The following is a 25,387-nucleotide window of genomic DNA, read 5'->3' as shown; positions in this document are numbered from 1 at the left end:
CCATGCACAAACTCTACTGACCTCCTGAGGTCAGATCTGTTTCCCCAAACCATAGATATGGCCTCCCTAAGCATGAATGTCACGTAAAGTTCGAAACTTGATGCTTGTATAACCACAATAAGGCATCAAAAGGACATTTAGTCCCAAAAATGGCAACCTAAGGCCAATAACCCCAAACTGGTCCATAAAGCTCCAAGGGTCAAGGTCTCTGGACCTATTTGAGTCCAGATCCAAGGCACAAACTCGAAGAGGGACCATTTGCTCCACATAACCACTCTCCAATGGGGTTAGAAAACCCTAAATCTAATGATCAACACCAAAACTGAAGGAGGTTCGAACCATTACCTCAAAATGATGTCTCTGAACTCTGGAACTGCTTGAATCGCACCTCCTATCTGCTCTTGTCACCTTCTTCTTGCTAAACCAAGGGTTCAAGGATCAAAAAGTGACTTCTTCTCCCTCACAACGATTTGGCTTACTTAGGGTTCTCTCAAGGGACTAGTAGCCGCAATGGGAGGCTATAAGTGCCCTTAAATAGGCTCCAAACCCGGGGGATTAGGGTTTCATTAAACAGCTTGGACTCGCCGAGTCCGGACGTGAACCCGAATGAACATCCGCGACCCTACTCGGCGAGTCTTGGCTCCAACTCGCTGAGTTCCTCCTTAAACTCCAAAATAATTAAATAAAATAATATACCTGGGAAATCAGGATGTTACATAGTAGGTAGTAGGGGAAATAGTCCCCGTGTGACAGTTGTAAGGGCCGAAGGGTAGGTCGGGCACCCCATATATGCCCGACAGTATGGTTATGCTATTATGTGGTAGTAGTAAGGGTGGAATAGTCCTCATAGCTGGTTGAGATAAATCGGAGGGTAGGTCGGCACCCCATAAATGCCAGACAGGGTAGGTCGACACCCCAGAAATGCCAGACAGGGTAGGTCGGCACCCTATAGATGCTAGACAGGGCAAGTCGACACCCCATAATTGCCAGACAGGGTAGCTTGGGCACCACCGAATTGTCCGACATTATGTTAGTTATGTGGTATATGGTATGATGAGGGAACTCACTAAGCTTGGTGCTTACGGTTTTCAGTTTTGTTTTTAGGTACATTTTCAACGAATGGGGAGGAGATGACACGGTAGCAGCACATCACACCCACACAGGATTTTCGCATTATGAGATTCTTGGGATTATACTTTGACATTATTACTATTTCATAAAATGCTTTTTGAGACATATGAATATGGTTTTATGATATGATGTGACACTATGACGTTTTCTTATAATTGTTTTTGTAAGTCGTTATATTAAAAATGAAATTTTGGTCTTGAAAAATGGGATGTTACATCACATTAAGGTAACTTCATTTTTTTTACACATCTAATCATTTAACTTGTTAAATGTGTTCACATATTACCACTGTCACACACTATAACATTTTTATGATATTTTTTTCCTATAAGTTTTTCTAATACAATGTTTTAAACTTTACTTATAATTTTTTTTTTTTTTGTACTTTCATATAATTTTAGTAAAAGTGCTTTTAAAACAAATATTTTATAAATGTTTTAATTTTTTTTTTTTTTTTTTTTTTTTTTTTTTTTTTTTTTTTTACATTTCATACAATTTTTTTATAACTTTCATACATTTATTTATACTTTTTCTTTTACAACATTTTTAAAGTGTTTTATAGATTTTGTATGACAATTTATTATTTTTTTTAATAACATTTTAAAATACTTTCGTTTAATACTAATTTAAAACGTTGTATTAAAAAATTAAAAGTTTATAAACTTCTAATAAAAAAGTATTAAAAAACTGAAATAATTTTAAAACATTTACATTATATAGATTTTTATTTGCTAAATAATATTTTCTTTTTATTTTTTCAAAAGAGTCTTTATACTTATTGTTACATAGTTAACTTATTTAATTTTATTGTTAGATATTATTTACTTTAAAAATATTGTATATGATTAAAAAAAATTATAAGAAGCTATATAAAATATTTCTCAAAACAAAAACATAATTATTAATTAAAAAGTAAACTCTAAAATTTATCAACATTTAATTAATATTTAGGAAATTATGGATATTTTAAAAATAACGTTTTAAAAAAATAATACAAACAAATATGAAAAATAAAATCGTCAAGGACGGACGTATGATTTTACTGTAGGGTTGCACGGGAAAGTCAGAAGTTGCACAGTAATAGAAAAAATAAAAATTTTGAAAATTTTTCCACTGAGGCCGGAAAAATCAAGGGTTGTCGGTGGACCCCCTCTAGGTCCACCCCGGAAAAACGCTATAAAAAAATAGAGAAAACGAACTATTAGGGTAATTAACTTTTCATTTTATTCATATTTAAGCAACTTTTTTATACACATTCAACCATTTAACTTGTTAATTTGTTTATATATTACCATCGTCATCTGCTATAGTCGATGACAATGACAATATTTAAACACACATAACAAGTTAAATGCTTAAACCTATAAAAAATAAAAGTTACAAATGTATAACCTTTTTTTTTCTTTTTTTTTTTTATAGGTAAAATGACATATTCCCTATAAACTTTTTAGGGTTAACTTTTTTAATCACTCAACTTTTTAAGTGACTTTATAAGGGAACAAACCCATGGGCTACCTGTCTTTTTAGTCATCTTGACTTGTTATAACCGGTTTGAGTGTCACATATCCAAAAATTAGGCCTATTTTTTTTTCTTGTTCATCATTTTCCTGTGTGTTAAAATCGAAGAGTTTGTAACAAAGGCAGTTGATCGAGAATGAAGAGGAATGCAACTAAAATCAGAAAAGTGGGAAGCACTTCGATGCCTGGTTGACTCGACGAAGGTGGAGAACGAAAGCAGAAAAGATGCAATCGATGTTTGTAGGCGGTGGCCGGTGTAGTTGCAGGGGAGCCATAGATGTAATCTGTGCTTCGAAGCTTGGAATCTGTGTTTCGCCATCAAGATTCATTGTTTCAACATAACAAATTGCATCATCGTAGCTGGATGAAAGCAATAGAAGATCTGCAGGGAAGAATTCATCTTTTTCTACTTTCACTATATAACCACTCTTAGTTTCTTCCATTGGCTCGATTCGAAAACTCCACCACTACTATGAACTTTAACTTTTTCGATTACTAACCTCATGATCCTGAAAATAAATTAGAAATTTCGAAAATAAATGAGGTTTAACTTCCTATAAGATCTACCATTCAATCATGAAATATCTAATTTCAAACTTATGAACATACCTGTTGTTGTCTTTGCCATTCTTCGATCCCTTTTTTCACCATTGTAGCACCAATGACGATAATAAGAGGAAGAATCAGGTGAGTAAGGAGCTAATGGTATAAAAGCGAAGGTCCTAGTAACAAGAAATTAGAAATTAGCGACAATATTTTGGGATGAATGTTACAGGGTGTGTACTTTGTTAACCTCACATAATTATCGGCGTAATCAGAACATGACAACATGATTTTTGATGTTTACTAATGTGTATCAGGTAACATGACTGAGGGATATGCGATGAGGAAGAAGATGAATAGTACTGGGTTAAAGAATAGTTGGTCAACAAATATCTGATATGGCAAAAGGGTAACCGGATGACCATTTCATTTTGCCCAAAAGAACCTAATCGACCCGACACAGTGTAATTTGTTCCCTTATAAAACCATAAAATAAGTTAAATGACTAAATGAATAAACCGTAAAAAGTTTATAGGAAATATATGTTATTATTATTTTTTTTAATTTACTTTTTGGTATTATTCTATTTTAACAAATGTGTTATGCCGACATGACGACATACAAACGATATATCACCAGCTTACATGTTACGCGAAGTCGAACCTTCATCTTCGTTTCCGATACACGAGTTTAAAAGGCCAAACTGCAGAGGGAGGTCACGGATTCCCCCACGGCTACCGGCGGCTGATCATCATTTTCCTCTTCACTCTGGTTCACCCACACCGCCGATCTCCGCTGCTTAACCCCTCAGGCAAAATCCTCCTCCATGTCTTCCATTTCTCTCTTACTCCACATTCATATTGTCACATAATCATCTCCATAGTCAACGTACATACCTGAATCCTAGAATTGAACAACAAAACCGTCTCTAATTGGGTTTTCGGTTTTAAAATCGCTTCATGTTTTGTGAAATTGGTCCGTATTTATAGATCTAGGGTTCACATTCTAATAATTTGATTAGGGAACTTGTTTCTTTTGTGTGGTTCTGTTTTCACGATGATTCTAGGGGTTGTATGTTCTTATAAAATGATTATTGCGTTTTGATTGCATGCAAAAGTGCGATTTCGAGCTTATGACTCTAATTTTCTGATTATATACTCTCTGGATCAGTAAGTAAACAAGTTCGAAACTAATTATTCACAATAATACGCAAGAATCACTTTACAAACACTGAAACACACATCCAAACACTCATGGCATCAATTATGTAGATGATTAACATGTAGACGACACGAGAATGTTCTTACTTTTTCCTGTTCATTGAATTCAGTTGTAACAGGGGAGGAAAATGTCTACACCTTCAAGGAAGAGGCTAATGAGGGACTTTAAGAGGTTGCAGCAGGATCCCCCTGCTGGTATCAGTGGTGCACCTGTGGATAACAATATAATGCTATGGAATGCTGTCATTTTTGGGTATGTGGAAGTGTAATTTCATCTTCTTTTCATCATCATATGGTCTTTTTTTTTTTCTTGAAATGAAATGATCATTCACTGATCACTTCTATTTGCTTTTCAGACCAGATGACACTCCATGGGATGGAGGTGAGTTTGGATTTCATCTTTCACTCATTAGTCCATAAATGACAGATGATTAAAGGGATTCCCATCTTTATCATAAATTCTATTTTATTAATTTGTGTATTTTCTTCTTGATATGTAACTGATCTCAGGTACGTTCAAGCTGACACTCCAGTTTTCAGAAGATTATCCCAACAAACCACCAACAGTGCGATTCATTTCTCGAATGTTTCACCCCAATAGTAAGTTGAGTGTTTCTTGCTCTTCACATGGTGACATTGTCTTAACTCCATTGCATTTTTTTCGCTCATTAGTTTATGCAGATGGAAGCATATGTTTGGACATTCTTCAAAATCAATGGAGTCCAATTTATGATGTTGCTGCCATCCTTACATCAATTCAGGTATACAGTTTCTTTGATTCAATGTTAACACAACATATTGACTAATGTTTTATTGGCTAATCTTTTTCTATGATTGTTATTATTATATAGTCATTGCTATGTGATCCAAATCCAAACTCACCAGCAAATTCAGAAGCAGCAAGAATGTTTAGTGAGAATAAGCGCGAATATAACAGAAAAGTGCGTGAAATTGTGGAGCAGAGCTGGACAGCCGACTAAATATATATGTACTCAAATCATTTTAAGATCAAATTCTCGTGGTATGGTGGTCTGTTTCTATGAGATATGTATTTGCTTCAAAAATCAAAACCCCACCAAATATTATTATCAATAATAAGACTGGTTAGTAAAAGTTATGTTTATTTCAAGCTTTTTATGGCATGGAAGTATTTAGGGAATTTAAGCTTTCTAGTTTCTATTCTATGTGTTGTTGTTTGCTTATTGTTGGACATATATTCTGTGTACATACGATGGTTTCTTGTACTGTATTATGGGTCTTAAATTATGCTAGTATTTGTTACTTCTTCATACCTACTTTACTAAATCTTGTGTATTATCGATATAGTTTGTACTCGATATTGTCACTTGAAGTTCAGAAGAATTGTTTTGAAGCATTTTCACAAAATAGTCGTTTTTTTTTTCAACACCAACTCCACAATGGGTTCAATTAACTTTTTTTTTTTTTGTGGGGTGTTAGTTGATGGTGATTCGGGCGTTGTTCATGATTGAGTGAAGTTGGATTCTTTCCCCTTAGTTGGTGGATCGGTTTTCCAAACCTAGTAGGTCTTGTACTTGTATCTAGGGGTGCACACGAGCCGAGTTAAGCTCAAGTTTGGTTAGGCTCGACTTGGGCTCATTTAAATTATACGGGGCTTGGGCTCGACTTGATTCGAGCTTTATTGTACTGAGCTTGGTTCGAGCTCGTAAAGAATTATACAAGTTTGGTTTGGGCTTGAGTTCGATTTATTTTTTGTCTAACATGTCTAAATAAACTTAAGCTCAGATCGAACTCGTTAAAAAGCTCTTTTAATAATATTCTAAATCCTTAATCTCCAAATATGTTTTTATTTTAATATATAGACATAATATTAAATTATATTATATACAAGCTCGTTTAGGCTCACAAACCTATCAAGCTTAGTGACATAGGCTTAAGCTCAGAGCTTAATATTAAGCTTGAGCTAGGTTCGGACTCGTTTAAAACCGGTTTCGAGTTAAGCTTTTAACGATTCGATTCCTAGTAGCTCACAAGTAGCTTGACTTGTTTGCATCCTTACTTATATCTTCGAGTCTTTCCTGAAATATGTCAACCGAGTAATCAATAATCCTTTCCTTTATGATTGAAACTTTTACTCCTTTCTGAATTGATGTGACTTGTGAATCGTGATGAATGTAAAAGAATAGTGGGGATTGTCAATCTGGAGAATCTTTAGGGCTAGATAGTTTAACTTTTGATTTTTTTTCAAAAAGTTATGGTACCTCACAGAAGGTGATGTGGTTAAGGTGTTAGAAATTTTCAATTCTAACATGTTTCTTAGAGAATGTTATTCATATTTTATCGTATTGATTTCCAAAGTGCATGATGCAAAATTTGTCAATGTCTTCAAACCTATTGGTTTAATAGGTTGTCAATATAAAACTATTGACAAAGTATTAGTTAATCATTTGAGCTTGGTGGTGCATCATATATTTAGTACTGAGCAAACAACTTTTATTGTAGTTAGATGGATTCTGGATGGCCCATAATTATGAATGAGATTGTGGCTTGGTACGAGTCTAATCATAATAAAGTTGTGATGTTCAAGATAGATTTTGAAAAAGCTTCGGTATACAATAAGATTTTCTTGATGACATTCTCGATAGTATATGTCGTGGTGCTAAGGGAGGGGCTGGATTCCGATGTTGTATGAGTTCTTCTAGGGGAACAATCATGGTCGTTGGTATTCTCACATTCAAGTTCTAGTTTCATAGAGGGTTCCTCATTTTCTCCGTTTTTGTTTATTGGTCATGAAAAGTTTGCATGCCACATACATGAATGCGATGAAGAGAGGTTTTTTTCACGGGTCTCTCTATTGGTTCTCATGCTAGTGTCGATGTTTCTCATATATTTTAACAAATGACACTGCCTTTATTGGTGAATTGATGGTTTCCAACATTACCAATATTGTTTGATACCTACATTGTTTTTATATGGCTTAAGGTTTAAAGATTAACTTACATGAAATTAAGTCGATTGTTACTTTGGTCGTTTTATTCCTTTTGCATGGTTGTGATTGTGGTGCCCGTACTTGCTTTTGCGACTATTAAGGCGTTTATTTATTTATTTTTTAAATCTTGCTTCCTACTTATTAAATGTTGATGTGTTCTTTGTTTTTTTTAGAAACAACCAATCTTTTATAAAGGAAAAAGAAAAACGAAGCCCAACACGAAGCCAGGCAAAAGAACCAATTATAAAATGTTTACAGGGTATTCTTATCCCATCGTTGCATTTTACAGAATTGTCCCCTACATAGCAAAAATTTATAAAAATGGTATTGTAATTTATAGAACTATTTATACAAAAATGGTCCTGATGTTTCAAAAAATTACATAAATGGTCCCTCCAAATAACAAATTTATGGAAATGATTCCTATGTTTCATAAAGTTATAAATATGTATGTTTTTCATAATGGGCCTTATATTTCACAAAAGTATGTATGTTTTTCATAAAATTACAGAAATAATCCCTAAAAAAACAAAATTATAAAAATTAACCCACCTTTTTCACAAAACCAGATAAATTGTCATTGTCTAATAGCAAATTTACCCATATGTAAGAAAATATTAGCTTGGAGGAAATGGTAACACTCCGAGTATATTGTCACGTATGTTTATACATATAAGCTTAGTATATATAATCTTTATGTCATATAAGCTTAGTACGTCTAGTACAAAAAAATAGGGATTGTAATTATTAATTTAATAGATATGATTTTGAAGGAAAAAAAAGAAAGAAAACAATAGCTAAAAACCAATCAGAAGCCACCAATCCACCTTCTTTCCTCTCGCTACATCCATAACGAGCTTACCTTGACGAGTAGTGTCAGAACGGTATTCCTTATCCATAGCGAGTGCTTATCAAGTCCATTTCTCCCGGCCTTAGAAAAATTATATGGACAACAGGCCACCCAATAGTTGTATATTTATATATCAAGTAAAAAGTTGTTTTATTTTTTTTTGTGTGTGCAACAAAATAATAATTAGGAAAAGGAAACATACAAAAAATAGCTTAAAAGTGCGAAGTTTTAAGTTCGAAATTCGAAATTTTGTTTTTTACATGCTCCCAACAATCAATAGCGAAACCAAAATCCACACTCACACTCTGTCTAGTGAGAGAAAGTAGAGGCGAGGCGACGCAGGCTTCATGCTTCAATTCATGGTAAAACCCATCAAAATTTTGGTTTTCAATCTCGTTTGTTTGTGTTTTCGCTAATTTTATGTGTCTTCAAAGATATTGTCTCTGTTTTCTTCCAGTTTAAATTTTGTTGCGGTTTTGCAAGTTGACAAAATAGGGTTTTAAGAGCGATTTATTGATCAGGTACATTTCCAGATCCGAAGCACACTTGTTAAAAACCTAGGTCGTCGTGTAATTCTATTTTTCATAACTTGAAGTTTGGCGCTGTTACAGATCTGTGCTAAGTTATAGATACATTGCTTTAATTCGATGCCTGTATTGCGTATGATGTTTGCAATAGGCTTTTAGTTGTCTTTTGTATCTCTACCTGTTACATAATTACACGATAATCGTATTCTATAATTACCTCGGTGCTTATTTTGGACTTTTGGTTTTACTTACCAAACTTGTTTATATCTAATTATATCTGGGAGATTTTTTAGGTTTTTATTACTTATAGACCATGATAATACGATTAGCACAAGTGAATTTGTTAATTTTCTTATTATTGATACATGAATTCGTTGACTGGTGAGTAAATGTATTGTTTTTTTAGTTTTTTTTTTTTTTCCTGAATCTTTTTTATTAACAACGTGAAGCTCTAATAAGGAGGAAAAACTCTTGACACATTTCCATGTTTGTACAAGTGATGGAGAAAGAGTTTGAATGGGGAAAAACTGGTTTTTGAAACATTAAACTTTAATACTAAATAAATCCATGCATGAATGACATCATTTGTTCTTGTTACTTTGTGGGATTTATGATTCTTTCCTTCTAGTTTGTTAAGAATTCATTTATGTAATACAGGGACTTTTGAGGTTGTTACTTGTTACACTTCAACAATGGGGAAATCTCCTGGAAAGTGGATGAAAACTGTTCTTTTTGGGAAGAAGTCATCAAAATCTAATCTCTCAAAAGTAAGTAAAAGCGTTAATTTACAGTTCACAGTTACACCTGTTACTTGTAAAACACATATACATGTTGATTTGATATCTTATTATTCTTGAAGGATGCTACTTTAGACAAAAAGACCTCTATTACTCTCAACACACAATCAAATGATCTTGCTGCTGACTCTACTATCATATCAACACCAGTGTGCCACGTCAGCAACATAAATGGAGAAGAATCACAGTTAGAGAAGAACTCCAGCTCCAGTGGCAACTTAATAAATGCTGCAAATGATGATGAGTTAATCAGACTAGAACAGGCTGCTACAAAGACACAAGCAGCTTTCAGGGGATACTTGGTAAGCTTCTGGAAGCATATTACAAGAACATTGCAGGAAATAGAAACATACTTACAATTTTTTTTTACTTATAATAGCAACATAGTTACTGTTTTTTACACATAATAACAATTTATTTAAGAAAAATGTTTTTTTTTTTTTTTTTTAAATCTTAATAAGTGTGATACTTTTACTGATATAAATATAACTCTGTGAAGGCTCGAAGGGCATTTTGGGCACTTAAAGGCATTATAAGGCTCCAAGCAGTTATTCGTGGGCATTTGGTGAGGAGACAAGCTGTTGCAACTTTACAATGTATGCGTGCAATTGTTGAGTTTCAGGCAGTTGTTCGTGGTCAAATAGTCAGACTTTCCGGAAGCTTTCCTCAAATTCTTCAAAAAGAAACACCACAAGAACATTTGGATTTGGTAACTCGTTACTCATCTTTTTTTTTTTTTTCTTTTCATGTGCTCCTAGGTATAGCAACATATTTTGAATAATCTACCTAGCAATTTTCGCTTATATAATTGGGTAGATATTTTTTAAAGTTTAATAAGAAAAAAAAAATTGTGCAATTAATCCTGTTTGTATGTTTTATTAGCAAAAGGAAGAGGTTGACTTGCTTCAAATATCCCTCAAATCAGAGAAGCTGTCAACAAATGCGTTTGCTGTTAAGGTACTCTCAATTTTTTATAAACTTTTATAAATAATAAAATAGTCTTTTTATTTATTTATTGATATATTGTATTAGAGGATTTTTACACATAATTAATGTATTAATTATGATTAAAAAAATATAATGGTTTTTTAGTTATTTGCCTTGATCTAATTTATTGAATAAAGCAATTTAAGAGGTTGCTAACTTGCTATTATGATTTTTTAAGAATTTGACATATATACCCTTTTTCTGATAATTTCAGCTTGTTACTTCATTAAAGACCAAAATGCCCCTGAACATCCAATACGATCCAACCGAACCGAATTCAGTCACCAACTGGCTTTCCCGTTGGTCAACTTGCCACTTCTGGGACCCACTTCCACCACCCAAAAAGAGAAAACCAATTAAATTACAATCAAAAAAACCAAAAACCCTCGAAAACAATTCATTAAATATAGAGTCAAATGGGAAGGAAAACGAGAAAACGAGGAGAAGAAAGTCTTTTCCAGTAAAACAAGAACATCATCATGTACCGAGTTACATGGCGGCAACCGAGTCAGCAAAGGCTAAGCTGAGAGCTCAGGCGGCGGCAAAGGTGGCGGAAGATGGCGGTGAAAATGGTTTTGTCAATGTCAGGCGGCATTCTCTTCCCTCCTCCACCACCACCACCACCACCGCCGCCGGAAAACTTGGTTTACAGTCGCCTCGTGTTCAGAAGCCTTTACAAGTTAATGTTAAAGGAGGGGGGAAAAATAATAAACCCCAAATTACCCCTGGTGGAGATGGTAAGTATATTTCTTTATTCTTTTGTTTTGTGGTTATTTTAGTAAATTGTTATAATGAAGTACATTGCTATTTCGTGCATTTAACTTTTCATTGTTTTGCTTTTAGCAGGGTGGAAGAGGTGAGGTGAGTGGAGAAATCTTGTTATTTGTTTTATTTAATTTAAATTTTAATTTTAGTTTAATTTTGGTTTTATGAGTGTTAGTGAATGTTGTAATGTACAGTAGTAATGAAGCCAGACAAAAAAAAGTTGGTTTGTTTTATATTTTTTAATTATTTATAGTCGCTTTTTAAAAGACCATAGATGTGTTTTTTTGCATTTGATTTTAGCGTCTTATAGTCTAATTTTGTTAACTTATGGATTGTTGTATTGTTATTCAACGTTTTTCATGATTTTTTTTTTCTTTTAGGACTCCTAATGTGACTTGCATGTTTTTGTTTTAGTACCCAACATTTTTGGTGTTTATAACTACAATGAGAAATATGTTATCCACAATTATTAAATGATGTTTTATATATAGGGAAAATTTTGGAAAAGTTTTTACTTTTTTTGGCCTTCTATCTGAAAAGCTGTTACGAATTTTTTATAGAAAAGTTGGTGATTATTTGATTTTTATATGTTTTTGTTTAATCTTTTATTTACATGTTAAAATCAGAGTTAGCAGGTTACAAATGATTATAAGGAAATTATTGTAAGTATTTAAATTACTAATGGCTTTTACTAGGTGAAAAAGAGCTTAAGGGCTAGTTTATAAAGCTTTTGAGATTTTTTGGAGTTTTTAGCTTTAAAAAAAATTGATAAAAAAAACTTGGCTGATAATAGGAGATTTTAGCTTGAATCTAAAAGCTATTTAAAGTAGTTTTCAAGAGCTTTTAGGTTTAATTTAATTTTACAATTTTAAAAATTAACTATTTTTGTTAAGTATTTCTGTAAATATAAAAACTATAATTACTTACCATTTGCAAATTAGCAGATTCAAGTTACAGCTAATTTTGCCAAACATGTATTAGATAAGATTATAAGAAGAATTAGTGATTTTTCTTGGATAAAGAAATATATAGTGTATGAATTATTCTGAAATTTATCCTTTTAAGTATTAAATACACTAGGAGTTTGACTATTCTAACGATATTCTTATAAAATAATTATTAAAATATTTACTGTCATATTTTAATTACAGTATATTTTAAGAAACATAATAATTTATCATATCATTGGAAGATGACACATGGAAAAATTCAGAAAGTGTGGGCCCCATGAGCTGGCCACCCGGGGTGGAATATGCGCTGCAACCCATTTTGGACTTAACGGATATCTTCTTAGTTTTTACCAAAAGGTAATTTTGGTATTTCAAGTGTATATAATTCGAGATTTAGACTTTGTTAACTTATTTAAATGCCTTTTTTTTTTGTTTGTAATTTTTCTACCATCATTCTTGTTTTTTGTTCATATAAAATATGTATTTTTATAAATATCAAAATTCATAATACAATTATCTACACTTATATCACGGAAATCCGAAACAAGTAAGAAATAAAGAAACTTGTACGTTCACAGTTTTGGTTCTTTTGGATTGATCTTGTTTCGGTTTTAAAACAGTCTAACCTTTATGAGATTAGTCTCGTAACCATAACAAGGGGAGGATTTAGGGGGTTTCCGAGGTGATCAGTACAACCCCTAAAAATTTATAGTATACTGTAGATTTTTTAGAAATTTTCCAGCGTGCTACCCCTAAAATCATGTGTGCGGCCCCTAAGATTTTATCCAACGTCCGCCACTGCTTGTAACAATCCGTTCTTTCTTGGACCAGTCTAATACAGTCAGACATTTTTTGGACCGATTTTGGTATTTTTTCGGTATGGTCTGGTGGTTTTTAGCTTGCACCTTTTTTGGTTCGGAATCAAGTTTTTTCAGTTCCGATAGATTTAAACCGCACATTTATTTTAATTAGGTTCAATCACGTTATAAATAATTTCCCATATATGTAACGACACTTACATTTAAGATGCCTTTGTTGAAGAAATGTGTCAAGAACTCAAGATCGTGTTATAGGAGACAGGGTAAATCATGAGAAACTAATAGCCATGGCTAAGCCTGAGATCATTTCCATGTGAGTAAAGTATGATTAACAAGCCTCATATGTCCTCTTTTTAACTTATATTCACATAATTGTAAAAATTATCATTATGTATCTGTAAATATACGGTCTAAAACTCTAAATAATGGGCTTGAATGATGTGGAAAAGTGTAAACCACAACGGTTGAATAGTTGACTTAGTCTCGCCTTCTTTATCCTCTTCCATTTGTCCACATCGATGGGTGAATACTGAATAGTTGAATACTCATAATATTGTGTGATTATTGTTTATATTTTTATATTTTTAAGATTTACAGATTTTCTTTTTACTATCCTAACGGGTTCCTCGTATACCCGACGATGATTCTTTCCCCCAAACTCGTTGGTGATTAAATACGGTGGGGACATGATGGATGGGTAAAAGGACGGAGACTATTTTTCCCACAAAGTTTTCAAGTATAGCTTTTTGAAAAACTAGTTACAATAATTGACTGATAAGTTATTGATGATTTTTCTACAAAATTTTCAAATATAATAATATATACTCTCGTTTAAATTATACATTTCAATGTCATTTATATTTATCATTTAGTTTACTAGCTTGTTTTTTACAAACACAAACACAAACACAAATCTCTTTTTATTTTTTGTTAAAAAAACAAATAAATATTAAAGTCTAAAAAATGGGCGTGAGTTTCTCACAGTCCCAAACTCCCACTCCAGATCTTCAAACTAGTTATCCTATATTTCTATATATATTCCCACCATGAAACCCCAAAAAGAAAAACCAAAGTCCATTTCTTGAAATTTACTCTTTACACTTTCACCATTAATTTCCATCAATCTATTTTCTTCTTCTCTATATCCAAATTAACGATGTACAAATCCCCAACTGTTTTCCACTGTTTCATCATCATCATCAACAGTTTTCTGTTGTTATCGGGATGTGTGAGTGCAACAAAACATGAAGATACAGGGATTTATGAGCTCAACAATGGCCATTTTTCTGTCAAATTAACCAATTGGGGAGCAACCATTGTCTCTGTTTTTCTTCCTGACAAAAATGGTACACATTCTTGATTTACTTTCTCTCTCTTCTTTAAATCCCATAATCTTTGTTGGAATTGCTATGGGATTTTTGGGAATTTAATAATCATATTCATGTTTATCTTAACAAGCATAGTACTAACACGCACTAAACTCACCTTCTTCTGTGTTTTTTTTCCATGGAGTCCTTTTTAGGTCTTTCTTGAATTCCTAATGTTTTTTTGGTAATTTCTAATTGTTTTTGATAAAATCTACGTTCATATATGTATTTAATTCTTGTTTTTCATCCTAACTAGAAGGTTATACAAAACTAAACTCACCTTTCTGTGTGTGTTTTTTTATTTCCTTTGAATCTTTTTTGGTTGTTTTTTTTTTAAATTCCCAGAATTCTTTTTGGCAATTCCTATGTATTTTGAAGAAATTAAGAATAATATATGAGTGTGTTTTCAGGAAAAGTTGAAGATGTGGTTCTTGGATATGACTCTATCGATACATACAAGGTGAGATCTTTTGTTATGTTCTTATCTTTATGTTGGTGACATTTTTTTTTGGACATTTTTTTTTGGAATAGCTAATGGAAATCAAATCACACTAATAATTTTGTTAGAGGCTTACTAATAATATGTTTTGATAATATTGAATGGAAATAAGATTCAAACATATCATCACCATTAATTATGAAGAGTTTTAGAAAACAGGGAATTAAATGATGATCACGAATTTCTACACTTCAAATAAATGGAGATCATGACTTTTGACTATATGTATTTATCATGTTAGAAAATAAATAAAATAGTGATATAATATCTTTATTGAATTATATATGTAGAGAGTGGGAATCCACATTTAAATTTTTGTTAGAGATTTGATTTATCTTGTTTAATAATAAGATCATATCCCTTTTAAAATAATTAAGTTTAACATAAAATAAAATAATTATTTTATTAGGTTTAAATTAAGATAGTTGTAACTAAAATCGACATACCAAACATATCTTAATGGGGGAGAACATGGGTTGGTTTTGGTCTAAAACCGAACCCAAACCGTATATGTTTGTTTTTCAATTTGGTTTGTGGCTTTTCGGTTTGAAACTGTAGGTTTGTAGGTTCATGGTTTTGAGGTTCAGATCTATTGAGAATACGCTGTTATAAACAAAATTGTATCCAATTTAGATATACTAAAATAACTATTAACTACACAATGATAAAAGACCAAATGTGTGTTGATGGAAAGTTGATAAGAATATAGTTTTCTCTAGTGTCTTGAGTCTTTTTAAATTTTATTAAGGAGATTAAAAACTATGATACCTTGAAGTCTCTTTATTTAAAGTTGGTTTTGTTATCTTTATTATTTGAAGAAAGTTGATGCTGCTTTTAGTAGTCTTGAAGTTTGGTTCTTGCCATTTTGAGCCAAAGTCGACAAAAACATGTTTTGAGTGGTGATTATCATTAATTTAAAAAGTTAATCACAAAAATATCAAAATAAAAGACACTCTTAATTGATCTATCTTCTGAACAAGTGCAAATTGCAAGAAATAACATTGTGATTAGAAAGCATGAAATGCCGATAATAATGAAAGCATTAGACCTAGATTAGATATAAACCTCAATCACCACCTCTTCACCAAACACTTGTCTTTTACTATTTTTAAACAAGGGGTGTGAGACACGTTGGATAACGGGAATAATAAACAGCTTAATATGACTTGGGTTGTGGTGACTTGGTAAAGGTATGTGGAAGATATGGTGGATAACCTATTGATCCATGTTCAAATCCTGGCACCACTCAGCCTTTGTGGCCATGGAGGTTCGCCTGCAGTGACTCCAGGGCATGAGACAAAGCTTTATGTTTGCAGCGGGGGATTAATCGGTGCGCGAAAGCTGGCCCGGAAACCCTCGTTAGGGAAGTCCCCTTTCCAAAAAAAAAATAGAACGATTAAGTTCATTTTTATATATTTGGTGTATAAATGGTGCAAATAATAAGTAATCTTCAATCTTGTATTACTTTTACATCAAAAAAATATTCATGTATATAATATTTTTTCTTTTAATTTATTTAGATTTTTATAAAAAATGTGATTCTAATTATTAGATAGTCATATTTTTTTTTTCAATAGTTAGAGTAATTGTATTAATAAATAAATATAATCAAACAAATAATTCAAATTAAATGTTATATTATTAAAACAAATATATTATTAAAGAAAGTTTTAAATTTATGGCATATTTAAATAAATTATTAAAACTTTTTACAAACATAAATATATTAGAAATAATTTTTACATTTAATACAATTTAAATAAACTAAATATATAAAATCAAATTTGAACAATTATCAATGATTAATGGAAGTTTAACATTAAATTTGGTGTTAACAAATCTTGTCACACCAAATTTTGTGTAACACTAAAAAATAGTGTTAGGTTGGAACAAATATACATTTTTTTACACCAAAAATAAGGTTGGGTTTAAGATCCTTTAGCTAAAAGTTTGGATTCACTTCTCACCTAAAAAGATAAAACATAACCTAAATCGATTTATTTATTAAGAATTGCTACAAGTAGTTTTACTATTGTCTTCTACTTATACTCCAAACCAAAAACCATTTATTTTTTATATGTTTGGGAACTACAATAATCATATTAAGTTATTGATTTATTTTTTTGTTTTATTGTGACCAATATATATAATGCCAAGAAACAAGTTGTAGTCAATCTAATCCTTTCATATCGCTTGAACACACATCTTCAAATTTGACTCGAAAAGTCCAACTTCTCTTGGGACAACTGATTTCTTTCGAATATTATTATTCAGCTTAGCTGTAAAATATTCCTTCCAATCTTATTACTCAAATAAATTGTTTAATTTAATAAATAAAATTATTTTAACAATATAATTTAAATTTTTTAATGATTGTAGAATGATTCAACCTACTTTGGAGCTATTGTTGGACGTGTTGCTAATCGAATAGGAGGAGCTAAGTTCACGTTAAATGGGACTTCTTATAAGTTACATGCTAATGAGAAGGGAAACATTCTTCATGGTATGGGATCACTATTCACTTTTATTTATTGTTTATATATATATATATATATATATATATATATATATATATATATATATATATATATATATATATATATATATATATATATTGATATAATGTTCTTGCAAATCAATATAAATATTTGCTAAAATGAAGAACAAAAAGAGTAAAAAAACATTATTTGATTAGACATTTAACAACTTGATCTATTTTTGGTTAATTATATATGAACACTAATTAGGAACTTGTTAAGTTGTTAACTACAAAATATCTTAAAATGTTAACAGTTGAAATAAAAAATCTTATTTTGAAACTATTTGAACAAATTCATATTTTATAAAAAGGATTTTCTAATATGTATATAAGAAGTATTAATTAATCATAATTATTACCATAATTAAATATAAACACATTAATTATAAGAAATATTACCATAATTAAATATAAAATTTATTAATAATCTCTATAATTAATGCATTTCACATTTAATTATGATAATAATTGTGATTAATTAATACTTTTTATATGTACCCTTATGGCACATATTAGAAAAATCCCTTTATAAAAACAAAAGTTGAAATACAAAATAGGGATTTTCTAATATGTGCCTTAAGGGCACATGTAAGAAGTATTAATTAATCACAATTATTACTATAATTAAATGTGAAATGCATTATTTATAGAGATTATTAATAAATTTTATATTTAATTATGGTAATATTTTTTATAATTAATGTATTTAACATTTAATTATGGTAATAATTGTGATTAATTAATACTTATTATATGTGCCCTTAGGACACATATTAGAAAATCCCTACAAAATATACAAAATTAATATTATAAAAGACCTTATGTCTTGTGTTTTTTATGGAATTAAGCCTCAAATGGTTTTATTTTTATTTTTTTAGAAATTCTTTTTGTATTTTTTTCATTTTTTTATTTGGCAATTTTAATAGTTTTTTTTCTTGTTTTTCTACATAAAAAAAACTATCAAATTTGAGGTTTTTTTTGAAAAAGAAAAAAAAAAGTTCTATCTTTTTTGGAAAACAATATAAAGTTAAAGGTGAGACCTTACTCAGAAAAAATAGAAATATACAAGTTTTTTTTTTAATTAAAAAGAAAAAAGTTGAGACTTAATCGAAAAAAATACAATATTATTATTATTATTATTAAATTTATACATAAATAAAAATAAATTGCTATAAGTTACATCTATACTATACTTTCTGACTATCGGACTTCTAATTTCAGGTGGCACTCCCGGGTTTAGCGACGTTGTTTGGAAGGTCAAAAAATATGAAAAAGACTGTGAATCGCCTTGTATCACCTTCACATACCACAGTTTTGATGGCGAACAAGGTCAAATCTCTTTATTCATTTCTTCCTCCATTAATCACAATTCACATTAACTTAATTCAATCTGATTCGATTCAATTTCTCACCTGAATCAGGGTTCCCCGGAGATCTCAAAGTAATGGTGACCTATTCACTCGTCGGCAACTACAAACTCCGCGTAAAAATGGAAGCAAAATCCCTAAACAAAGCAACGCCGGTGAATTTAGCACAACACACATACTGGAATCTCGGAGGCCACAACAGCGGCGATGTATTATCGCAAAAAATCAAAATCTTCGGGTCTCATATCACGCCGACAGACGACGAACTCATCCCCACCGGAAAAATTGTCTCTGTCAAAGGTACGCCCTACGATTTCCTCAAACCATACACGATAAAAAGCAAAATCGGGGGACTTCCCGACGGCTATGACATCAATTACGTGCTGGATGGAGAAAAGGGGAAGAAGATGAACGTCGTCGCCGTCGTGTGGGATGATAAGTCTGGTAGGTCGATGAAATTGACAACGGATGCGCCGGGGGTGCAGTTTTATACTGGGAATTATGTAAAAGATGTGAAGGGAAAAGGGGGGTATGTGTATGAAGCGCACGCCGGATTGTGTTTGGAGACACAAGGATTTCCAGATGCTGTTAACCACCGGAATTTTCCGTCGCAGATTGTGAATCCCGGTGAGATTTATAAGCATAATATGTTGTTTTCGTTCTCGATCAAGGATAGGAAAGATTTGGGATCGATATAAGAATCTTTTGGTTTACAGAAGGTGTTTGTAAGGTGTAATTGGTTTGGTTATCATAATTTTCAACTTGTGATCATATTTCCCTTTTAACTTTTGGAAATTGACAACTCAATTTAGTTATATGACTATTTGTGATTATAATTATCATGCGACAGTTTTTACATATTCTTTAAAAAAAGAAGGTTGTCAAGATGAAAATCATTGATGAACATAATTATTGAGTGGTTATCAAATAACCATAAGTTGAAAATATTGATTGCTCACCATCCATGTTCCTCATTAAAAAATTTACCCAATTGAAATAATCAAATAATCCATAAACCAATCACCAAGAAAAACCTAAACCTAAAGTGGACTTAACCATAAGGTATTAAAACTAAATTATAAGTTAATTTGAACAAATTCTACTAAAAGTTTCCCAATTCAAAAAGAAAGGGTGTATCATACAAACATACACACATGAACAAATACAATATGAATTCAAAGGTTAATCATGATCATGAAAAAGAACAACTTCAATTCAATGGTGAAAAACGAATCAATGTGTGCGTCGTGTTTTGAGGTCTTAATTTATGTTTGTCTTAAACGTTGAAGGAAGCCAAAGAACAGATAGTTTAGGCAACATGTGAAAGTGACTGTCACTCAGGCGTGTTTCCATTGAGACATTCAAAGCAGATAAAATTTCAACCATGTTGCACTTCTTGATGACCTGATTTATCTCAAATTCATTAATTTGATTCACCGTACAGAAACTTAATCTCCTGTGTTATGTTTTGTATTTAATTATTACTATTTTCTTGATATCCAAGAATGGTATCCCAAAATCCACACTTGTAGCTCTAATGTCAACCATTTCAAACAACAATATGTATATAATTTAAATAGCAATATTTTGAGCCATATACCTCTAATATCTATACTCTATAGCGGAGGGTTTTAATAATATGCTTATTTGTAATAATAAATTTAGTTTATAAGTTACTAATGACGCTAATTAAATTCATATCAAATATTTTTTATTTAAATATTTCATAACTTCTTATTTTTTTATATTTCAGATACATATTACGATATGTAGTTGTTAATTTTTGCTTAGGCTTGAGGGAGTGATCTCGCCACCCCTCTTGCCAAAAGGTTCGCTATGAGATGCTATACCATCCCTAACAGCTCGCTAAAGGATGCGCCAGGAAGAACACTGCAGACTCGATGTATATGGCTAGACTCGGAGGGTGGACCAGGTGGACTGAAGGCCTGGTGCGGCGGACCAGTTACACAGTAGACCCAAAGTGCATGGTTGTTCTGTTTATGATATGATATGATATTTGTATGGTATATGTGGTTGGTATTTTGAGGGTATCTCACTAAGCTTTCGGGCTTACAGTTGTGGTTTAATGTTTCAGGTACTTCAGGAGATTGTGGCAAGGCAAAGGCGTGATCGTACCGCTCCTCATGGTCATGTTTTACGATATGGTTCTGGGAATACTCTGATAATAAATGTATTGAAAACCTTTTTGTAATGAATTAATGAAATTGGGTTGTTTTTGAAAAGTTTAAATTGGTTGAAATTTTTAGAGTGTTACATCACCCAAGGGTTCCGGGCATGCCAGTTTGATAATTCCTTGTTTGTTCATCACTCCCCCACAGCAACTATCTACATTCTGGTATATGTTGACGACCTCATCATCACTGGCACAACAACATGTCTTATTCAGAACTTCATTAATCGCCTTAACAAAATCTTTGCTCTCAAAGACATGGGTCAGCTTCACTATTTTCTTGGAATCCAAATTCAACAAACTGCTACTGGTCTTATGATTTCTCAAGAAGGTTACATTAAAGACCTCCTTCACCGCACCAAAATGGAAGACTCCAACCCAATCTCAACTCCAGCTGACAACCAATCTCGTCTTGTTCTAGCCGGTGACTTGTTTCATGACCCAAAACAATATAGAAAAGTGGTTGGTTCCTTGCAATATGCTACTATTACGAGGCCAGATATCTCCTATGTCGTCAATCGTGTGTGTCAACACATGCACTCTCCTACCACCCTTCATTGGAAAGCCATCAAACGAATCTTGTGGTATCTCAAAGGAACCGCTCATCAATGCTTACATTTTACACCTTCTCGTCGCGCTTGTCTCCTTTCTTTTTCAGATGTCGGGTGGATTTCAGACAAAGATGACAGCCGCTTTCAATACGGCTATGCTATTTTTTATGGTTTCAATCTTATTAGTTGTACATCACGGAAATAGAGGGTGGTTGCTGGATCTAGCACAGAGGCGGAATACCGATCCCTTGCCTACACAGCAGTTGAACTTATTTGGATTAACCAACTATTAATCGACCTCCATTCTCCTCTCTTACGTCCTCCACTTCTACTGTGTGATAATGTTGGAGCCATATTTATGACAAAGAATCCAGTAATCCACACGCGCTCAAAACACATAGCCTTGGACTTTCACTTCATCCGAGAACAAGTGGAATCCAACGATCTGTCTATCAGTTCAGTTTCTTCGGTTGATCAATTAGCGGACATCTTCATAAAACCTTTGCAATAGGATAGATTGGGAATATTACGAAACAAACTGCAAATTCGACCCGCATTTCACCTTGTAGGGGGTAATAACGAGCACTAAAGATTTATCAAACACGTTTTACATAAATAGTCTTAGTCAACTCTTGTTCCTAGACTTCTGCTTGTATTTAGGAATCAGTTGTAGTTTAGTCTTTATATACGTTGGGTGTACTCCTTGTTACGAACACACACAGAGATATACATAATATATATTCATTACACTGTTCTCTTAATCTTTAGTTTTGTAAGATCACGGGATTCATGTAGATGGGTTCTGGGCTTGGAAACATTATATAGGAAAATAGATGAAAAATTTGAAAAACTGGTGAGAGAATAAATAAATAAGATTGCGCTTTAAAGAAGAAGGCTTAATGAAATAAGACTATCCCCATTGGTGAGCAGCTCACCATGGCTCACCCAAAAAAATAAAAAATAAAAATTAAAAAGAAAAGAAATAGTGTGAGCGGATTACCCCCACAACCTAGCTCACCATAGTTCACCACCTTTCTTTCTCATTTTTCTTTTTTATATTTCATTTATATTATAAAAAAATAGACGTGATATTATTTTAAAAAATAAATAAAATATATTAAAATACATAAAATGTTGATATATTTTTTGATAATTTTTTAAAAATAAAATAAAGGATTGGGTTGGGTTGGGTTGCTAATATGGATAAAAATTCATGATTAGTTATGTGGAAGATAGAGAAAGTAGTTTTTTAATAAATATTTGGGTTGTGTAGTGTTGAAAGTAATAAAAGTTCTTTTAAGTTTGGCATGAATGTTGTGTTTCACCCTTTTGACTTTTGCCTACTTCTGTTTTATTAAAGCCAAATGTTAGCAACTTTTTTTTTTTTTTTTCAAATTTTATCCTTTTGCAGTTTTACCCGATAAAAACAAACATTTATGTTAAATTTAAGGGCTTCAATGGACCTAGAAATATGCAAAAAGGTAAGATTGAAAATAATAATAATAATAATAATAAAAGGTTGCAAACTTCTAGCTTTAATGAGCCACAAATACACAAAATGGTGCCAAACTTAAAGGCTTCTATGGCATTAGGCCTTTAAAGAACAATGAAGATTAAAAAAAATCAAAAGTCATACATACATGATTATGCAAATTGTTTGGCATAGTCGTTCAAAGCACAAAACAATAATCAACATTGGATTGTATGACCATGCAATAACTGCATTCTCGCTCAACGAACAGTGGGCTAGAATTTTATTTGTTTTTACATTAATGTATGTGTTCCTACTTCCTAAATCCTTACATACTGGACATTGGATAATTAATTTTGTTGGTTTGAAATTTCTGATGCTTACTCACTTCATGATCACGTTGCTAGGGTTTCATATAAATTCATCACTTATTTGAAAACTCTAGTACTATGTGGTTTGCTTGGACCTCGTATCCTTAAGTGTTTATAGGTTTAACGATAAAAGTACCTGATATGAAACTTAATCTTAGTTTACTCAGCTAAACTGAATCGATCTCATTACTTTTGAGGTTGAATAATTTTGTGAAAAGCCCAGTTCTCAAAACTTAAGTGAAGACCAAAGACAATTCAAGAAACTGATGTAAAAAGTGTACCCATTTACAAGCCTTTTAAAGGGGTTTAGATAAATGTACGTTTATTACATGATAGTTTTTGGACCATTAAAACAGGTTCAAACGCTAAGGGTGAAATATACAGATAGAAGAAGGGCACAAGAAAATCAATAGCATTAGCATAGAGAAAAGCAATCGTTAATGGAAAGAAGTTTTATGAAACTCAGTCTATATGTTTATGGTGTTTTTACTTGAAAGACTAAAGCAACTCTATTAGACTACAAAAGTGAGGTCCATAGATGCTATGGAGGATTAATCTGGTGTAGCTGCACCTTGGTTGAGTTCTGCAAATCTCAATCCAACACGCATGGAATGCTTCAAGAACTTCTCAGCACATCTCCTCACACATGTCTCCTCTTGCTTATCTAATGTTTTGCGTCTGAATGTATCCACACAATCTGTAAAGCATCTCTCCACAAGCGTGTTATACATTCTCAAACTGCAATCCAGAAACATCTAATTTCAATTTCAAAGTTGATGTGCATATCTATATCAAAAAGCATAAGAGGAAACAGAAACGAAAATCTGAAGCAATATTGGGGATCAGAGGAGTAACATACCATATGTATGATACTATGATACATGAATGAATCAGCAGATAAAGTTTATAGAGCAATGAACCTGTCACGGATTTGAAGCTGGTCGATCATGGTGGCCATTCGAGCCTGATCCTCCGCTGGAAGATTCCCCAGATCTCCGAGCATACTTTTGTCCATTTGAGATTTGCTTCTTCTGTGACACAATCTACATATCATAAATAACAACAAAGATATCATCTTTTGGTATCATTTAGCAAGGAATAAATCAGGTTAACATAAATCATAAACTCAATTTCACAAAATCATAAATAACAAAATTAGAACCAAAATGTATATCGGACTCCACAAACATCCCATTAACAAAAATCAGAAGCAACAATCAGCTTCACAAAAATCAATTTCAGGAAATAACGAAGCTATCGTGTATAATATCATCAACTAAAGAATCTATCTAGAATTTTTTTTCATGAGACTCCAAAAAATTAGATTTCAGGGAAAACAAAACAAACCTGGTGATAGAGAAGGAAAATCTGAAGAAGGCAGAATGAAGACTTCGATGGGACAGCAATTCCGGCGAAGGAAGGAGAAGCGCCGGAGACCGGTGATGGAGAGGGTAGAAGAAGTTGCGTCGATGGAGAGGTGGCGTCGTATTACAGAGGATGCGTTTTAGGGTTGGGTGTTTGAAACCTGTATCACAAACTATTTACTACTATTTTTTTTTAGAACTGCAGCCTATAAAAGAAACAAGCGTTACACCCCGTTCCCTCCCTACTTTAACTGATTGGAAATTTGAAGAAAATAAAAAAAGATTTGTGTTTTCGTGTTTCGTTAAAGTAAAGAAGTGGAAAGAAATGAATCATTTTCACTCATAATTTTTCTTCCGATTTGGGAGGATTTGAAAAGAAAGAATAAAATGATTCATTTTCATTCCACTTCTTTCCAATTCGGGAACACAATTTTTTTTTTTTGTTTTTGCTTCTTTTCTATTTTTTTCTCGTGATTTTTTTTTCTCTTTTCTTCTTTTCTTTTGTTAAACTTGGGAACAAGGCATTAGAGACTAGCACAAGAAACTAGCCTAAGACAACAAAATTACAAAATCATATGGAGTCACAAGTTTTA

At 32.2% G+C, this 25,387-nt stretch overlaps 4 protein-coding genes across 8 annotated transcripts; 3 read left to right on the top strand and 1 right to left on the bottom strand.

Annotated features, from left to right (window-relative positions):
- The first annotated feature begins 3,863 nt into the window (after positions 1-3,863).
- LOC145044111 (ubiquitin-conjugating enzyme E2 2-like) lies at positions 3,864-5,525 on the top strand. The gene is made up of 6 exons (XM_078992932.1): positions 3,864-4,003; positions 4,523-4,665; positions 4,769-4,794; positions 4,923-5,012; positions 5,085-5,173; positions 5,264-5,525. Exons 2-6 carry the CDS (start codon positions 4,541-4,543, stop codon positions 5,390-5,392), a joined length of 459 nt encoding a protein of 152 aa, XP_078849058.1. The 5' UTR covers positions 3,864-4,003; positions 4,523-4,540; the 3' UTR covers positions 5,393-5,525.
- A 2,940-nt stretch (positions 5,526-8,465) lies between these two features.
- On the top strand, positions 8,466-11,577 carry LOC145044110 (protein IQ-DOMAIN 31-like). Of its 4 annotated transcripts, none has more exons than XM_078992931.1 (8): positions 8,466-8,592; positions 8,688-8,751; positions 9,415-9,524; positions 9,617-9,856; positions 10,054-10,263; positions 10,437-10,511; positions 10,756-11,278; positions 11,388-11,577. In XM_078992931.1, exons 3-8 carry the CDS (start codon positions 9,450-9,452, stop codon positions 11,399-11,401), a joined length of 1,137 nt encoding a protein of 378 aa, XP_078849057.1. In that variant the 5' UTR covers positions 8,466-8,592; positions 8,688-8,751; positions 9,415-9,449; the 3' UTR covers positions 11,402-11,577. The 4 variants fall into 4 exon arrangements, with proteins under 4 accessions (XP_078849057.1, XP_078849054.1, XP_078849055.1 ...); XM_078992928.1 differs by having other exon boundaries at positions 11,385-11,577; XM_078992929.1 differs by having other exon boundaries at positions 8,474-8,592; positions 8,665-8,751; positions 11,385-11,577.
- Positions 11,578-14,058: 2,481 nt separating this feature from the next.
- Positions 14,059-19,685, top strand: LOC145044109 (Galactose mutarotase-like superfamily protein). Its single transcript, XM_078992927.1, has 5 exons — positions 14,059-14,420; positions 14,852-14,901; positions 17,320-17,443; positions 18,701-18,808; positions 18,901-19,685. The coding sequence occupies exons 1-5, from the start codon at positions 14,231-14,233 to the stop codon at positions 19,542-19,544; spliced, it is 1,116 nt and encodes a 371-aa protein (XP_078849053.1). The 5' UTR covers positions 14,059-14,230; the 3' UTR covers positions 19,545-19,685.
- Positions 19,686-23,845: 4,160 nt separating this feature from the next.
- On the bottom strand, positions 23,846-24,993 carry LOC145044108 (mitochondrial import inner membrane translocase subunit Tim9). 2 transcript variants are annotated; one of them, XM_078992925.1, is made up of 3 exons: positions 24,778-24,993; positions 24,351-24,461; positions 23,846-24,168 (listed from the first exon to the last, which is right to left on the bottom strand). In XM_078992925.1, exons 2-3 carry the CDS (start codon positions 24,443-24,445, stop codon positions 23,982-23,984), a joined length of 282 nt encoding a protein of 93 aa, XP_078849051.1. In that variant the 5' UTR covers positions 24,446-24,461; positions 24,778-24,993; the 3' UTR covers positions 23,846-23,981. The 2 variants fall into 2 exon arrangements, with proteins under 2 accessions (XP_078849051.1, XP_078849050.1); XM_078992924.1 differs by having other exon boundaries at positions 24,351-24,473; positions 24,778-24,992.
- Between the last annotated feature and the right edge of the window lie 394 nt (positions 24,994-25,387).

The sequence above is a fragment of the Lactuca saligna genome, chromosome 4 (assembly GCF_052625555.1).
Source record: "Lactuca saligna cultivar CGN05327 chromosome 4, ASM5262555v1, whole genome shotgun sequence".
Lineage (NCBI taxonomy): Eukaryota > Viridiplantae > Streptophyta > Magnoliopsida > Asterales > Asteraceae > Lactuca > Lactuca saligna.
Note: the sequence above shows the minus strand (reverse complement) of the source record. Positions and strands in the feature narration are given on the sequence as shown.

Bases quoted from the DNA above. Each gene is read 5' to 3' on its own strand.
- LOC145044111 (XM_078992932.1), top strand. From the start codon at position 4,541: ATGTCTACACCTTCAAGGAAGAGGCTAATGAGGGACTTTAAGAGGTTG. The intron at 5,013-5,084 runs GTAAGTTGAGTG...TTCGCTCATTAG, and splicing joins TCGAATGTTTCACCCCAATA to TTTATGCAGATGGAAGCATA. The intron at 5,174-5,263 runs GTATACAGTTTC...ATTATTATATAG, and splicing joins CCATCCTTACATCAATTCAG to TCATTGCTATGTGATCCAAA.
- LOC145044109 (XM_078992927.1), top strand. From the start codon at position 14,231: ATGTACAAATCCCCAACTGTTTTCCACTGTTTCATCATCATCATCAAC. The intron at 14,902-17,319 runs GTGAGATCTTTT...TAATGATTGTAG, and splicing joins ACTCTATCGATACATACAAG to AATGATTCAACCTACTTTGG. The intron at 18,809-18,900 runs GTCAAATCTCTT...CACCTGAATCAG, and splicing joins CAGTTTTGATGGCGAACAAG to GGTTCCCCGGAGATCTCAAA.
- LOC145044110 (XM_078992928.1), top strand. From the start codon at position 9,450: ATGGGGAAATCTCCTGGAAAGTGGATGAAAACTGTTCTTTTTGGGAAG. The intron at 9,525-9,616 runs GTAAGTAAAAGC...TTATTCTTGAAG, and splicing joins CAAAATCTAATCTCTCAAAA to GATGCTACTTTAGACAAAAA. The intron at 10,512-10,755 runs GTACTCTCAATT...TGATAATTTCAG, and splicing joins CAAATGCGTTTGCTGTTAAG to CTTGTTACTTCATTAAAGAC.
- LOC145044108 (XM_078992925.1), bottom strand. From the start codon at position 24,445: ATGGACAAAAGTATGCTCGGAGATCTGGGGAATCTTCCAGCGGAGGAT. The intron at 24,169-24,350 runs GTTCATTGCTCT...TCTGGATTGCAG, and splicing joins CAGCTTCAAATCCGTGACAG to TTTGAGAATGTATAACACGC.